The sequence below is a fragment of the Equus asinus genome, chromosome 3 (genome assembly GCF_041296235.1).
Source record: "Equus asinus isolate D_3611 breed Donkey chromosome 3, EquAss-T2T_v2, whole genome shotgun sequence".
Lineage (NCBI taxonomy): Eukaryota > Metazoa > Chordata > Mammalia > Perissodactyla > Equidae > Equus > Equus asinus.
Window position 1 is genome coordinate 102,098,025 of NC_091792.1, and position 16,257 is coordinate 102,114,281.

The window sequence follows — 16,257 nt, forward strand, 5'->3', positions numbered from 1 at the left end:
ACAGAAGTAATTTATTTCTGTGTAAAAAATCCAAACAATGCAGAAAAACAGAACAGAGAGAACGGAAGACCCCTCATAATCCTGTTCCACAGAGATAAGCGCCATTAGACGTTTGGTGTGGATGCTTAGAGATTTGGTGGGTAACTAAAAGATTGCAATTTTTAAATTATCTATACTTCACCCCCCCTAATATTTTCATTTTGCATTTTATCTGCTAGTTTTGTCCATACATGTCCATATTTTACATTGTCTGCTTTTTCCATTTAACATAGATCTTGAGCCTGTTTCTTATTTCTGTGTAGTTTTTATAATTTTCATGGTTGCTTTCTACTCTGACCTGTGAATTATCATAATTTACTGTCATTCTTTTCCTGTTCAACATTTTGGTTATTTCCAATTTTATGGTAATTCCTTGTTGTTTCAACCTAAACTGAATTAGATTTAGAGCTGGAAGAGAGGATCATGACTAAAGACGTTCTGTTGTTGTTTCTCTCTTTTATTGTTTCTCATTTGCTGGGTTCGAGCAGAATCACGGTAGTGACATGAGTCCTTGTTTTCTTCAGACCAAGCCCTGGACCCCTCTCAGCCCCAGCCTGCACATGGGAACAATCAAGATCCCAGTCACCATTTATTGGGCATTTTGAGCGTGGCCTGAGATAAGCACTCTGCTCAAACCTCGTTAATCCGAACAGTAATCCTCGCCAAGCCCTCCTTCCCTGCTATGCCAGCATAACTTTCTAAACCGCCACTTGCCTGTCAGTTCAACATAGGCAGCGCAGCGCAAGAGTTAGGAGTCTCCTGCCTTAGGTAGGGAGGGACCGTTTGGAAGGACTGTTGCAAAGGGGAAAGGACTGGTGCAGGAGAAGGAGGGGACTTGCACACGGGAGAGCCTCTGGCAGTGTGACCTGCACAGCCGCAAGGGTCAGAATTTTTCCTTTAGCGGGAGGAGTAAACAAGGCTGCCGAGGAGAGAAACTTAACCAAAGTTTGGCTGACAAGCATTTTTTTCCCCAGCTTTATTGAGGTATGATTGAGAAATAAAAATTGTATATATTTAAGGTGTACAACATGATGTTTTGGTACATGCTTACATTGAGAAATGATGACCGCAATCAAGCTAATTAACATATTCATCACCTCACATAGTTACTTCTGTGTGTGTGTGTGTGTGTGTGTGTGTGTGTGGTGAGAACACAGGATCTATTCTCTTAGCAGCTTTCAAGTATACAATACAGTACTATTAACTATAGTCACCATGCTGCACATTAACAAGCATTTTGTTCCCATCGATGGGTGGGAACAAGTGGTTCAGCTAATCAATTATGAGGCAAAAAATGGAAATCTGAAGGGTCTGTGTCTGGCTTTGTCTTAGGTAAACAAAGGGGGCATCCGTGAATCTTACCCAAGTCACATGGGGAAGGGTGTTTCTTTGCAGTAGGCCATTTCCTGGAACATAGAAGTGGGGACTCTTGAACTGTTGCCGTTTTCCAGGAGCACAGGGATCCGATAAGATTCAGCATTGCCAGGAGCGCAGGTTTGGAGTGAGTCCTGGGGTGGGAGGCTGGCTCCACTCACTGCTAGCAAACCTTAGGCGTTCTGCTAACCTCTCCTGAAGTGTAAAATGGGGAAGGTGATTTTTCACCTTGTAGACTATTAAGGGGATTAGATGAGATAAAGTGGCAACCTATAGTGCCTGGCTCTTGATAATATTCTGCAGCCCAAAAACCTTCCATGGCTCCCCGTTGTATATCGTCATAGACTCCTATGATCTCAGCCTACCTCTCTAAAAGAATCTCCCTACTCCATATAAAACCCACACCCAGTCACACCTAATACTACCCCACCTCTGTATGCTTGACTGTCTCATTCTCCACATCTGCTATCTTTCTGATTAAGCAGAGGACTCTAGGAGAGATGGACACAGGGCAGGGAGGAAGGGCTCACTCTGTCCAGCCAGACAGGATAGTTGAATCAACTCTGGCTGTCCATAATGCATCCACCACCCTGACCTCCCCATGCTTGCAAAATTTTATTTATTATCCCCAGCTCACTTTAAAGACCACGTTTTTCCATCTCCGTTCGTAGAATCCATTGTCTGAACGCTGTAGAGACCATCGTCTGGTGTACTCTTTGGCCATTTATCACATACTACTTTATAGTATTGATTATATTGTATGGGTGTATCAATATTCCCCTAAATAGAGGATAAGCTCCTGGAACACAAAAACCGTATCTATGTTGCTGGTTATCTCCTAGCACATACTACATAGTGTTTTGATGATTTGCAAGAATACTTCTATACTTAGCAAGAAAACCATGGGTATAACACTGCTTTAAATAGTTGTTAGGAAAAGAGGTCATGGAAGGACATAGATTTTTCTTTCCACCCACAAAAGGAACTGGCTGCACTTAGCTCTGTAGGGTGCCGGATTTCTGATAAGATAGACAAATTGAGAGGTGCTAGATCTGTGATTGGCACCTGTGATTCTAATGAAGCTATTGCTTTCTCCATATCTCAATGTGACTAAAATGGCCAGTAAACAACTACTTCCTCTGGGTGCACATTAAAGGCCCTACTTGGATTTGGAGCTGTCGAGCTCCCGTTACAAGGCCTGGCACTGTGGCTTTGCGTTGGCCGTCCGTGCCTTTCATCTGCTCGTCTCTGATTGCCTCATATCCAGTTCTTTTCCCCAACATCTGATAAGCAGAGTCCATGGAAGCTATTGCGTAAGTGTTCTAGTACTGTATTTTGTTGATTGAACAAATATTTCTCCAAGAACTGCATTGTCCTAGACACTGTGGAGAAGATTAAAGAAAAAAACCCTACTTTGTTTTTTGTAGGTCAGCACCTCTGTTTTGAGAACCTAATATATTACCATATTGAGTAGCTGCACTTTCATTTTCGTTTTACGTTGCTCATATCACCTGCTTCATGTTGATTCCTGTTAACTTCAGTTTTTAGAAGATGTTTTCTGTCCTGACCACTTTTTTTCCTAAGAAATTCCTATGTAATGTTTTAGGGGTTCAAAAGAATGGATGATCCATCCAGTTGAAGGGGGCTACTCAAGGAATTCATGGAGGAGGGAAAATTATTGCCCTGCCCTTTTCTGGAAATTTATGGACAAGAAAAATTTCTTATTTTAATGAAATCAGACTTTAAAAAAAAAAAAAGATTAGCACCTGAGCTAATATCTGTTGCTAATCTTCTTTTTTTCCCCCCTTTTTCTTCTCCCCAAAGCCGCCTGGTACAGTTGTGAGTGCCACTGGTTGCCATGTGGGACGCCGCCTCAGCATGGCCTGATGAGTGGTGCCATGTCTGCACCCAGGATCTGAACCGGTGAAACCCCGGGCCACCAAGCAGAAGGCGCGAACTCAGTCGGCCATGGTGCCGGCCCCCAGACAACTTTTAAAATATCTATGAGCCTTCAAAATCCTCTAAAAGACAAAAAATTTGTTATTTATGTTAGACTTCTCATAGTTAACATATTAGTTTTAGGAAGGTTAAATTTATGTTCCTGAGCTGTTTCTAGCTGCTATATGCATACTTTATAGCAGAGAAACTGTACTATATAACTTATATAACTAAAATGTGTAGTATATTTATACCCATTTTATTAAAATGTTGTATGCAGAGGTAGGGTCGGAGAGTGGAGAAAAGCTGTACTGGGTTCTGGACCCAGCTCTGACATTAAGGAGCTCTCTGACCCTCAGCACAGTCCCTCACCCTTCCAGGGCCTCAGGGTTACATCTCCTTACCCTGAGGGCCTTTCCAGTTCTGGTGCTCTCTCACTCTCTGGGCCTGACTCTCTCCCTCGCTTGAAAGCTAAGACTCCTGTTTAGAAGATAAGATAAAAGACCACGAAGCTCTTAAAAAATTGCTTACAAAGACTGATTAGATTAAAATCTCCTGACTGGGGCAGGGAGAGTATCAATGCGTGTAGGGGCGGGTGGGGAGGGCTTCACCACGGAGAGAGTCTGAGCTGGATCCAGAAGGTTGGAGGAACAGGGTTTCATGGTTTGTCTCAAGATTTTTCTATCTCATCAATCTGATCTCAACTCAGTAAGTTAGTGCTGATAGTAAAGGCCAAGGATATTTCAATCATGTGTCATTCGGATAGAAATCTGATGATTACGTGTTCTGAACTGATGCCAAACCACAAGTCATCCCCAGTTCTATGACACGGCCAACTCGTGCTGTGAATTTGCATCTAGCTCTCCAGATGACAAGCTTTGCTTTGACAAGCTTAGGTGTTCTGCATTCATTTATTCCAGAGCTACTTTGATTTTCCCTACAAAGATTTTTGGAATATTTTCTTTTTAATGGTATAACAATATTGTTAAGTTCTTTTGCAACCTTGCTACTATTAAATTGGAGGCTGGACTGCTAAAATTTGACATCCTGTTGTGTGCTTTGTCACAGTGCATTTTAGCATGTGGTTTCTACCATGTTTTGAAGCCGGTTCATTTGTTTATCATTACTCAAAACCTTACTGCGGAGAAGTGCCAGGTGACGTCAGGGGATGCTGCTCTTGCAATCTACTTCTTATTGTTTCACTAGTGGCCCTACATTCTCTCTGTCAGTAGGTCCCACTTTTCCCTTTCGATTTTCTTTTTAAAAATTTTCTCAATGTTAATTTTTATTTGTTATAAAAAATTCAGAAAGTACAAAATTTCATCAAGGAGAAGATAACAGTGATCCAAATTTCCAATACGCAGAGTTAATCACTGTGCACGTCTCAGTCTATGCTTTTACCTTTCTTGTGTACTTCAATAATTTTTGCTGTGAAAATGCAGTTTTCTTCCATTGACAAATTATGAACCATTAGGGCTGCTAGATATGAGGTTTCTGTCTATTAACCTTGGGTGCTGGATTAATCAGGCTTCTGTTGCAATGCTGGATGACAAACAACCCCAAATCTCAGTGGCTTGTGACAGTAACGTTTGTTTTACTCTCAGGTGCGCAGGTTGGCTGCAGTTTGTGCTTGGCTGGCTCAGCTGAACGAGACTGGACTCCAGGCTTCATGTCTGGTCCACACATCACCATTTTAGGGCCTTGGCTGGAGTGTCAACAGCTACCTGAGGCATGCTCTTCTCTTGGCAGAGGGTGGCAGGTGGAAACTTGCCATGCCTTTTAAGGCCTTAGCCCAAAATTGGGGCATTGCCATTCCATCCACATTCTTTGACCAGATCATTTGGCCAAGCCTGAAGTCAGTAGGGTGGAAGATACCCTTTCCATACGGGGGCCCTGGCTTATTTATTTGCTGAGGCTTCCATAACAAACACCACAGACTGGATGACTTGAACAACACAAATCTATTGTTGCATAGTTCTAGATGCTAGAAGTCTGAGATCAAGGTGTCAGCAAGGTTGCGTTCTTCTGAGAGCTCTCCCCTTGGCTTTAGATGGCTGTCTTCTTCCTGTGTCTTCACGTGATCTTCCCTTTGTGTGTATTTGTGTCCTAATCACCTCTTCTTACCAGGACGTCAGTCATATTGGATCACAGCCCACCCTAATGACCTCATTTAACCTTAAATTTGTCTTTAAAAACCCTATCCCCAAATACTGTCACATTCTGAGGTCCTGGGGGTTGAGACTTCAGTATATGAATTTGGGGGGCACACAGTTCCCATAACACATGGTACGGGTGAGAAACGAGGGAAGGATGGTAGACAAAGAATATGCTAAGCACTTAACCTCAGTGAGGCTCAGCTTCCTCCTCTTTAAAATATGCATAGACATGTCTGTGTGATGGGTTTGTCGGGGATTGAATGAAAAAGCATGTAAAGCCCCTGGGGGTGGAGGTGGTAAGGATGGGTGTGGCTCTACCTCAAGTGGAAGGACCAAAGCTTGTCTTCTTGGGCCTATCTCCCTGTTCTCTCATGTGGACCACCTGGGAGTGCGTGGTGTGTCTCAGAATGGCCGAACTTCCACAGCAGCTGTACAATCAGTGGCATCTTCGTAACAAAGCCAATAGGGCCTCTTGGGTTCTCAGTCTGTGGTCTTGTTTCGGTAACACCATGTTTCCACCCATGAGCTGTGGTTCCAGCATCCTTCTTCTACCACAAATATTTACTGAAGACCTTTTATAGAGCTGTGGGCTTCATATTGGCATAAGGCATGGTCCTGCTCTCAAGGGACTGCAGGTGAATGCCTGTGGAAAAAATAAGCGAGCTAGAAGCTCAGAGTAGGGAGTGTCCCTCTGCCTCTGTATTCAAAGCCAACTGCCTAACACTTTGTAAATCTCCTTTTGGTTTTCTCCCCTAGAATGTTGTGTTAAGGAATGGTTCCGAGACCTTTAACTCCTGGAAGAATCCCCCTCTGCCTGTGTACTCCCAGTTCTACTTCTTCAATGTCACCAATCCAGAGGAGATCCTAAGAGGGGAGACCCCTCGGTTAGAAGAAGTGGGACCGTACACGTACAGGTGAGTCCTGACCACCTCCCTGCCATACCTGCCAGAAATCTGGAGTGATCCCACTGCGGCCTGGGTCCTCGTCTGTTCCCACGATCCTCCTCTGTGTGCGGCGCAGGGAGCACAGGTTTAGGTTACACCTGTCTGAAATCCGCTGATGTTTGGCACATGTGTGTGATACTGCAACAGAGGATGGCTTGTGTAGACTGGGGCTGAGTCTCAGCCTGTTGTGTTTAGAAATGCAGCTGCTTCCTCCAGAGTTGGCAGAACGTGGTTGTTGAGCCATAAAGAACTCTTCCCACCCGCTGCCCTTTTAAGGTCTCCCCTTGATTTTTTTTTTGGTGACTTTTAGGGCCTTCCCTTATTTCCCTCCCCGGCATATGTAGTTTTAGACCAGTGCCTAGAATTCATTGTTGGTCTGCAGACAGGCTTTTCTCTCTCTTATTCACTCCTTTCCCCACCCCTCCTGGCTATGAGAGATAACCCAGTGGCAGGGTGGGTTGGTGTCTCTGGCAGTGGCCACTAGTCCCAAACGCTGGGAAGTCAGGAGCATTGCCTTACTCGTTTTTTAAAAGACTAGTAGAGGGAGGCGCTTGGAGATCTTACCATCAGAGAGTTTTTTCTATTGCAGTATTCCTCCAACCCCTATGATGGGAGTCCCTTCTCCCCCCACCCCGTAATAGTCTTTCCTTAGGAAAGTTTCTTAGGAAGTACCTTAGGAAGTTTCTCCTTCCCAAGTTTAAAAAAATAGAGGAAGCAGAGAGGAAGATCTTTCTTCCTCAGAACTAAGTGGTGAAAATGCCTCACAATTCTGCAGTAATCGATTGCTGAATAAATGGTTGCTGACTGATTCATTTCTTATGAGTCAGGACTGTTCTCGGTGCTGGAATTCAGAGATAAAAATCCTGGTCCCTGCCTCAGGTGCTCATGGGCTGGCTCTGGAGTCGAATCGCCTGTTTTGAATCCCACCTCCGCCACTTACTAGTTCTCTGTGCCTTGGTTCCCTTACCTATAAAGTGGGGATAAAAGGAGGACTCCAGCAGAGGATTGTGATAAGGATTAAACGGTTAATGAGTCAGGATTTATGAAGCGCTTGGACTAGTGCCTCACACATAATTAGCGCTACTTAAGTGTTTGCTGTTAGTTTTAGTGGATTGTCTTAGTCTGTGCAAATCGATATCCAGAATTGCAAAGATGAGCTCTGTTGTTATATAAAGGAATTTTTAAAAAACACTTGGGTCTTCATTTTAAAAAGCATTTATATATATATATATATATATTTTTTTTTTTTTTTTTAAAGATTGGCACCTGAGCTAACATCTGTTGCCAATCTTTTTTTTCTTTCCTCTTCTTCTCCCCAAAGCCCCCCAGTACGTAGTTGTATATTTTAGTTGTGGGTCCTTCTAGTTGTGCTATATGGGATGCCGCCTCAGCATGGCCTGATGAGCGGTGCCATGTCTGTGCCCGGGATCACCGGCGAAACCCTGGGCCGCCGAAGCGGAATGTGCAAACTTAACCACTCGGCCACGGGGCCGGCCCCTTTATACGTGTTTTATGCTTGAAGAAACTCTGTGCTGGGTCCAGCAGATCCGCCTTTGAGGCTGTCCTGCTCAGGGACAATTAGAAGTTGAACCAGAATTAGGATCTGAGTGTCTCATTTGGTTTGTTTGTTTTGCAATTGTAACCATTTTTTATTGTGATTTTAAAAACCCCACATAATGTAAAATGTACCATCTTAACCGTTTTTAAGCATACACTTCAGTAGTAAGTATGTTCATATTGTTGCAAAACACATCTCCAAAACTTTTTCAGCTTGCAGATCTGAAACTGTATACCCATTAAATAACTTCCGTTTCCCCTGCCCTCAGCCCCTAGTAACCAGCATTCTACTTTGTCTCTAGGAATTTGACTGCTGTAGATAGCGCATGTCAGTGGAATCATACAGTATTTGTCTTTCTGCTGTGTTTGTTTTTCAACTAAATTCCTTTGGGTGAGAGACTTGCCTCCATGCAGGAATGAACTCAGCTGAGAACTAAGGAAAAACCCTAACCGACAGTTTTCCCTCTGGGTCTCCTGGGCCTGTTCCTGTGGTCCTAGGTTCTACTCATAACCCAAAGAAACCCAATATTCCATTAAAACATCTTCTGGGCCATTGTGTCTGCTGGCTTAAAGTGCTGTCGTAGACGTGGTGATGGGGATAGACAAGTCCTAGCAGTAAAACAGCGTCTGACTGTTACTCCCTGCACGTTCCCGTTTAGAGGGGCCCTAACTTACCTGTGAGGAACGCCCAGGAACATCTTACCAGGGGTTCTTAACCTAGGAATTCAAGGTGGTTCGTGACTTGGGTGCAGAAAAATTACATTTATTTCACTAACCATTCACTAAAATTTACCATTTCCTTTGAGCGTAAATGTAGGCAACAAACCACGGCAGGGTTAGCACACCCGTGGCCTCACCACTCGTGGAAGCACAGGTGTCATTGTGTCTCATGAAAGCTGTTGCTGGAAATATCGTTCGTATTCATAAATCCTTCAAAATTACGTAATTGTTAGGCCCGCTGCCATATCTTATTTAAAGTGTCAATCAGAAGCACACCTATTGCCATATCACAGATTTTGTTAAATGATGCCTGTGTTCCAATCATTGGTTTCCTTTGTAATCCTGGGTGTTTTATTTTCTGTGTTTAAAAACGTTTATCTGAGAGAGGGTCCACAGGCTTTCCCAGACTGCCACTGGCTCCGTGGCACAGAGAAGGCTAGGAACCCTGAGAGCGGATGCAAGAGGTTGGAAGGCAAGTTGATCTCTCATTGACTGTTTCATTTTTGCCTCCGTAGTTTTCCTGCCTCTATTTCTCTCTCTGCCCTGGTCTCTCTTCCCCCCACTCCAGGGTGATTTTCCAAAGGGCGTCTGACATTTCCTTCTCTTCCCTTCTTAGAGTCCCAGCAACTCTCCCTGTGTGATGTTCAAGACCTGAGCCATCTGCCTCCTGCTGTATGTCTAGCATCTTTATTTTATTTTTATTTTAATTTAATTTTTTGACACTCTCAACCTAGAATTTTGTACTCTAACTAGAGCTATCCAATAGAAATTTAATATGAGCCACATATGTAATTTAAAATTTTTAACAGTCACATAAAAAAGTAAAAAGAAACAGGAGAAATTAATTTTAATATTTTATGTACCCAATACTATCCAAAATAGTATCATTTCAACATGTAATCACTATTCAGAATTGAGACACTTTACACTCTTTGTTCATACTAAGCCTTTGAAATCCCGTGTATGTTTTACATTTATAGGACATCCAATTTAGACTAGCCACAGTTCCAGTGTGTAATAGCCACATGTGGCTACTGTATTAGACAGCACAGTTCCAACTGTACTCCAATTATTTCTAAGTCCCCAAAATAAAGTCCCCATGACATTGTCCTGCCAGTGTGTGTGCTGCTCCCTCCGTCACGAATGAACTCCTCACCGTCTCCTCTCTCAGCTCTCGTGCTGCCTCCCCCACGATGTTCCCTGACTCTGGGTGTGCTCTCCCTGGTGTGTGCGGCTGTTACAACCGTGACTTCATGCATTTGAACAACTGGTTTACATATCTATCTTTCTTCCTAATGTACTGGAAGCTCCATAAGGGGCAGGAACCAAGTCCTTCCGTCTCTCAATGTCCAGTGTCCAGAGAAGGTTTGTGGCACAGTGTTAAACATCCTTAGCCACGGTTTAAATCCACAGGACACAGATAGCTCAGCTGGAACCACAGGACTTAATCAGGGAGACCCCAGCCAAGGCTGGGTTCAGGAAAGGGAGGCTGGAGTCCTAAAAATGAACGACCCTGTGTAGGAATGGACAGGCGCACGTGCGGTGCAAACTGCTGAGTGTTCCTAGTGGGTTGGGTTGTAAGCTGGGATTTGTAGAAAAAAGTGGCTTTTTAGGAAGACTTACAGCCCCTCTACTGGGCGTTTTGCATTTAGTGGATCTGATTTATGTCACTTGTGACTTAATTACGCTATTGTTTAGCAATATGAGAAAGAGAACATTCCAGTAGCTCCTGCTCAACTGTTTCCGAGTCCCATGGGTTCCCTCCCAACCAAGTCAGCTGACTGTGTGCAAAGGGACCTGCGGCAAAGGAAGGGGAGGGCGTGGTGGCCTCACTGGTTGGCGCGGGTGGGTCTGATGCCAGGCGTCTCTGAGCCCGGGAAGAGGCCTCTCTGGGCAGTGGAGGGCCTGATTAATTGACCCACAGTTTACAGTGGTGCGTTTCCCAAAACTTTCACATATTGATGAGGTCAGAATATTAATGTTTTTGGAAAAAGGTGATGGCAATTTCACATGTAGATAAGAACCAGTCAGCCTGGTCTAAGGAGTGTCGTGTGTCACTTACATTTTTATGAAGCTGTGGACTCAGCAGCCATGGAACATGTCTGATGACACAAAGCTAATTTGCCTTGTGACCCTTTTGGTTAGCGACGTATTTGCCTAAAGTGTGTATCCAATTTATGATATTCCATGGCTTCCACAGCCTTTTTGAGATTTATTTTTCATTTTTTCTGTTTTTTTTAATTTCTATTTTGCCAACTATTTAACATTTCAAGAGTTCCCAAAAAATCAATTTGTCTAAGGCTCTTTAAACTAACTTTCATATTTCGAAGACGTATTTGCTAAATTTACAATATCCCATTATATGTCTCATGTTTCAGTGTCTTAGTTTTGCTGTTTGGATGTTCAGTTCTTTTTTAGGCTTGTATTACTGCTTTGATAGTAAGGAAAAAGACGTGTGGGATAAATATCTCACAAGTATTTTTCTAATTATTCATTGAGCATTAAGTAATGCTAGATTATGGAATAATCAACATAAACAATATCATATATAGCATTAGCTTTAAAAGTATAAACTAGATTTTATGTTATAAAAATAATATATATAAGCAGTAAAGATAAACTTGAAAATGCAGTAAAATAAGAAGAACTACTACTATCCACAGTTTCACTGTCTCAGAGATAACCAGTGTCAGGGCCGGCCCCATGGCTGAGTGATTAAGTTCGCACCCGCCACTTCTGCGGCCCAGGGCTTTGCCGGTTCAGATCCCGGGCGCAGACATGGCGCCGCTAGTCAGGCCTTACTGGGGTGGCGTCCCACACAGCACAGCCAGAGGGACTCACAACTAGAATATACAACTATGTACTGGGGGCACTTTGGGGAGAAGAAAAAAAAGATTGGCAACAGGTGTTAGCTCAGGAGCCAATCTTTAGGAAAGAAAAAAAAGATAACCAGTGCTAATATTTTAGTGGATATCTTCCCAGCCATTTCTCCGTGGGTGAGTTTTACTTTTACATGGTTATCAAACTAGATATACCTATGATGTCCATGTCCATGTACATAACATGCATATTCTGTTCACTGACATTATAGGTGTTTTCCCACGTTATGTTTCGGTCTTTATACAAATATATTTTACTGATAATATTCAAGAGATAGAATATGTTACTGCACTTTGCTTAACCGTTCCCTTCTTCTTGGACACGTAATACAATTTGTTTACCACGTGGACTGAACGTTCTCCCCATGTTTGCCAATCGATTGTGTTTCCACCATCTTAGTTCTTGTCCTTTGCTGATCTGGGTTGTGGTGAGTTCATGCCACTCTGTAAACTTTTTATATAATAGTGATGTTAATCCTCTGTCACATTTATGGCAACTGTTTTTCTAGTGTTTGCCTTTTTAATTTTTAAAATTTATATGGAGTCAAATCTGTTCTTTCATGAACTTCTCTATCATTTCTGAGCTTAAAAAGTCCTACTCCCTTCAAAGTTTTGATATTCAAGTTTATTTTCTTGTAGTTCTTTTGCAGTTTGGTAAAGGTAGGAACTTCGTTTAAACTTTCAAATTTATCCTGTTAGCCCTTTGGTTCTTTACTCATCTCTGAGCCAAGCTGTATAAATTTTTTTCCTAATATCAAAAAATGATAGAAAATTTAGAAATGCCTTGATTGTTGTTTCCATTATTATAAGAGAATGTTTCTCTCTTTTTCTTAACCTGACTCATCTTTCTCTGATATCACCTTTTTTCTCAAAATGGAAACAGAAGTGTCTTTAAATTCATTTAAAAAAGTGCTTGGGGCCGGCCCGGTGGTGTAGTGGTTAAGTTCGCGTGCTCTGCTTCGGCAGCCTGGGGTTTGCAGGTTGGATCCCAGGCGTAGACTGACACACCACTCATCAAGCCATGCTGTGGCGGCATCCCACATACAAAATAGAGGAAGACTGGCACAGGTGTTAGCTCAGTGACAGTCTTCCTCAAGCAAAAAGAGGAAGATTGGCAACAGATGCTAGCTTAGGGCCAATCTTCCTCACCAAAAAAATAAAAATAAAAATTCTTGAACTACTCAAAAGTAAGAAAAATAGAAAAAGATCCCCCCACCCCACCTTCCTATCTTGTGCAAAAGGTGGTGACCAGGTACTTGTGAGTTTTAAATGCATGTGGTGGTCCTGGGTGACTTGCCTGCATGAGCCAGTTGAGTCAGAGCAACGCTTTGAGGACAGGGGACCATTTCCATCTTCAGGAGTGAAGTTGTTGCTTGTGGACCCCTGACAAACATGGGCCACATCATCTCCACACACACTGCTTTTCCTCAGCATCCTGCTTGAGGCTCCTGGCTCTCAGTCTTTCCCTTGGCTGAGAGGCAGTGCTGATAGAAAGTTAAGGGCAGGTGTTGCTCAGCGCCCTGCCTTCGGCCGCTTCCCTCTCTCTGCCCTTTCTTCCTGGTCGTCTCACCCGCTCCGTGACTTCACTTCTCCGTTGACGTGTCTGTTCAGCCAGGCCTCGCCTTGAACCCCTCTTTCTAAACCTCCTCTGCACTGTGTCATCCTCCTCCACCACCAGTTTTCTCATCCCTCCGCTTCAGAAACCCATGCTGTGCTTTCACGCTGTGCTGTCTGCCCTCATTCTCCCTCTGCCTCTGTCTGGAAGCCCCTCCACCCTCCCACTGCAGAGAAGCTTACTCCTTCCAGAAGAACCCAAGAGTGCTCCTGCACGATGCCGCCCTCAGGACTCCCCTTCCAGGCACCATCCCTCCATTCTCTGGGTGTCGGGCTAGCACCTGGAGGTCAGCGTGCGAGCACTTTCCTCGTGTGAGGTGGCCATTTAATTGTCAGTCTCTCAAGCTGCACCACAGATTCTCTGAGGACAGGACCAGGTCTTATCTGTCCATCTGGAGAACTTGACACAAGTCCCCTCGTACATGGTATTAGGAACCAGTGCTTCCTAAGCACTGAGTGTGTGCCAGGTAGTGTTCTCACTGGATTACAAGCTCATGTGGATTTAACTCTCACAACAGCCTATGAAGGAGGTATGTTATTATCTCCATTCTACAGATGAGGAAGCTGAGGCCTGGAAGCAACAAGTAACTTCTCCTTAGTCCTGGAGCTAGTAACTGATGAAGGCAGAATTGCATGCAAAGCCTGGCGGTCAGATCTCAACTCACACTCCACCCACAGGGCTCGGTCACTTCTTCAGTAATTCTCAGCAAAGAGCACTGGATGAACGCAGAGCCGCAATGACCAGACGATAAAGATACCTTGATGGTACTGTGGGGATCTAACTTATCCAGCATCTCCTAGGAATTAGGTATTTCACAGAGGTTAATTTTCCAACTAATTAAAATTCTTCCTTTTGGCTTCCTTCTCTCAGGCCATTGTTTGCCTTCTGTGATGGGAAGATTTTAATGAAAGATTCAGGAGTTAAAAAAATTTTTTTTTGTTTAAAAAGAGCTTTTTTTTTTTTTAAAAAAAAAAGATTTTAAATGAAATCTCTCTAAAATCCATCCTGTATTTTCCTGCCTGATTAAATAGTTCATGGAGCATAACTCAGCCTTTTCCTAGTGACTGGGACCATCATTGTGGTTAACAAATAGTCAGCTGGAGTCTGAGCCTGTGATGTTTCAGGGCCTTCAACATCAGTAGGCTTTATCAGCACCTACTGAGTACCAGGGACCATACCGGGCATTGAGAAGTACGGTTCCTTAAGTAATTGGCTAGGCCTAAGATTGGTTTTATTTATTTAAATTTCTAGAAGCTTCTTTGGTCTTCTCAGATACTGTAAAGTGGTAACTGATCACTTTCTGCTCTGTCTGCTGGTCACCGCGAGACCGCCCTGCTTCTGGCTGAGTGTTGTGGATCACCTGTGGGGGAGACGTGGGTAGCCAGACTCGTTGGTATTGTTACTGAAACCCCTATCTGTGCACAGTGGCCGCCCAGGGGGTTGTCAGAGTGACAGGAGTTCTAGGAAGGGGAAACATTTTGGATTTCCTCTGACTATCATATGTTGTTTTTAGAGGGAGGCCCCTCACCATCTCTCCTCTCGGTTTTCTTGTCGTGTGCAGGGTGGGAGGCCACTTCTGACAGCCCCATGGCACTGTCTTAACCTTCAGTCAGACCGCTTGACAAAGGCCACATGTCACTCATGCCTGAGGGTGGCGGTGGCTGAGGGAAGTCATGTGGTCGGCGCGAGTGACCTAACACGGTCCCTGGTGTCTGCCAAGGGAGCAAGATGTGTTTGTGGTTTGCGAGCTTGGCTTTGACCTTTTGAAGTTTACTGAGAAACCAAGTCACAGGGCTTACAGCGATTGGAGCCCCCATGCCCAACTTCCCTTTCCAACATCAGCTTCTTACAGGGTAAGCAATAAAGAAAACATTGTAAAAGTCATCTCCAGAGTCAGTAAACGTAAACAAACATAAAACGCAGCAGGCTCTAGGCTTGGAATTATTCAGGTCTCTAGGTTCATGACCCAGGTCTCAGGGAAAAAACAAAAAGAGGCCTTAGCAAGGTCATCGATTTTCGTCATTAGTCCGACAACTCGGCAGAGTTGATGCCTGGGATTCTGGACCTACGCTGAGTCCCAGCTCTTGGCTCCCTGGCTCCCTGGCTTTGAGTGCAAACTGGTGTTTACCCTGGGGCCACTTTTTCTACCTCTAGTTCCTTAGCCATCAGCAAGGCCAATGTGGGCTCCCAGACCCCGCATTATAAACGGCTACACCTAGAGGAGTCTGTCCTGGTCAGGTCACCTTCACTGCTGGGAGGGAGCGAGGAGGAATGTGGCTCTGCAGCCACCAGCCTTGGCTGTGGCAGGAATTTGCCCCTGAAATTTCCTCTTCTCCAGCTTCTAACAAATCGCTTTGCATCAAATTGTGTGTAGAGTCAAGGAAAACCCTGGACGTGAAGTCAGGTGACCAGGATTCTAAACCTGGTTCTGACACCTCCTGGCTAGTCTTGGGCTAGTTTCTGTCTCTGAATCTCTGTTTTCTCATCTGTAAAAAGACTGGGTTATGATTTCTATATGAGGAGTTTGGGGTTGCAAGCAAGAGAAACTACCTCTGGCTAATTTAAGGGAAAAGAGGATGTATTTGAAGGCTATTACGTGGGTTACAGATTCCAAAGAGTGGCTCGGAAGAAAGGGGCCGGGTCCTGGGCTGTTGGAAAGACCCGAGTGGCAGGGGCGCGCGGATCCCCGGGCCAGGGGCGCCCCAGCAGGGAGCCGTCTGGCCTGTTTGAGATGTTGAGGCTCTGAGCGCAGGATTCCGAGGCCGAGGGAAAGGAGCTGATGGAGTTCGGGTCCCAAGCCGCTGCCCAGTGCAGGAGAGGAGAGGAAATCAGAGCTCTTACCAGAGGAAAGGAGGATGGGTGTCTAACAAACAAAAGTCACCGCTAACGCCCCCTGACTGCAAACTGCACAGGTGTCTTACCGCAGCAGCTTCGATCGGATTTTGTACGCGTTCCTCGTGAACTGGAAGGGCTAGCAATTTTTTTTCTCTCTTATAATTATTTAGATTTGGCATTTGTTAGCGGCACTTGGTTTC

At 44.3% G+C, this 16,257-nt stretch overlaps 1 protein-coding gene across 2 annotated transcripts in view; it reads left to right on the forward strand.

Moving 5' to 3' along the window:
- Positions 1 to 16,257, forward strand: part of SCARB2 (scavenger receptor class B member 2) — a 69,732-nt gene that overhangs the window by 13,654 nt on the left and 39,821 nt on the right. For both annotated transcript variants that reach the window (XM_014865733.3, XM_014865725.3), the window contains exon 2: positions 6,264 to 6,421. In XM_014865733.3, coding sequence (XP_014721219.1) covers positions 6,264 to 6,421 — 158 coding nt within the window. The remainder of the gene's footprint in view (positions 1 to 6,263; positions 6,422 to 16,257) is intronic.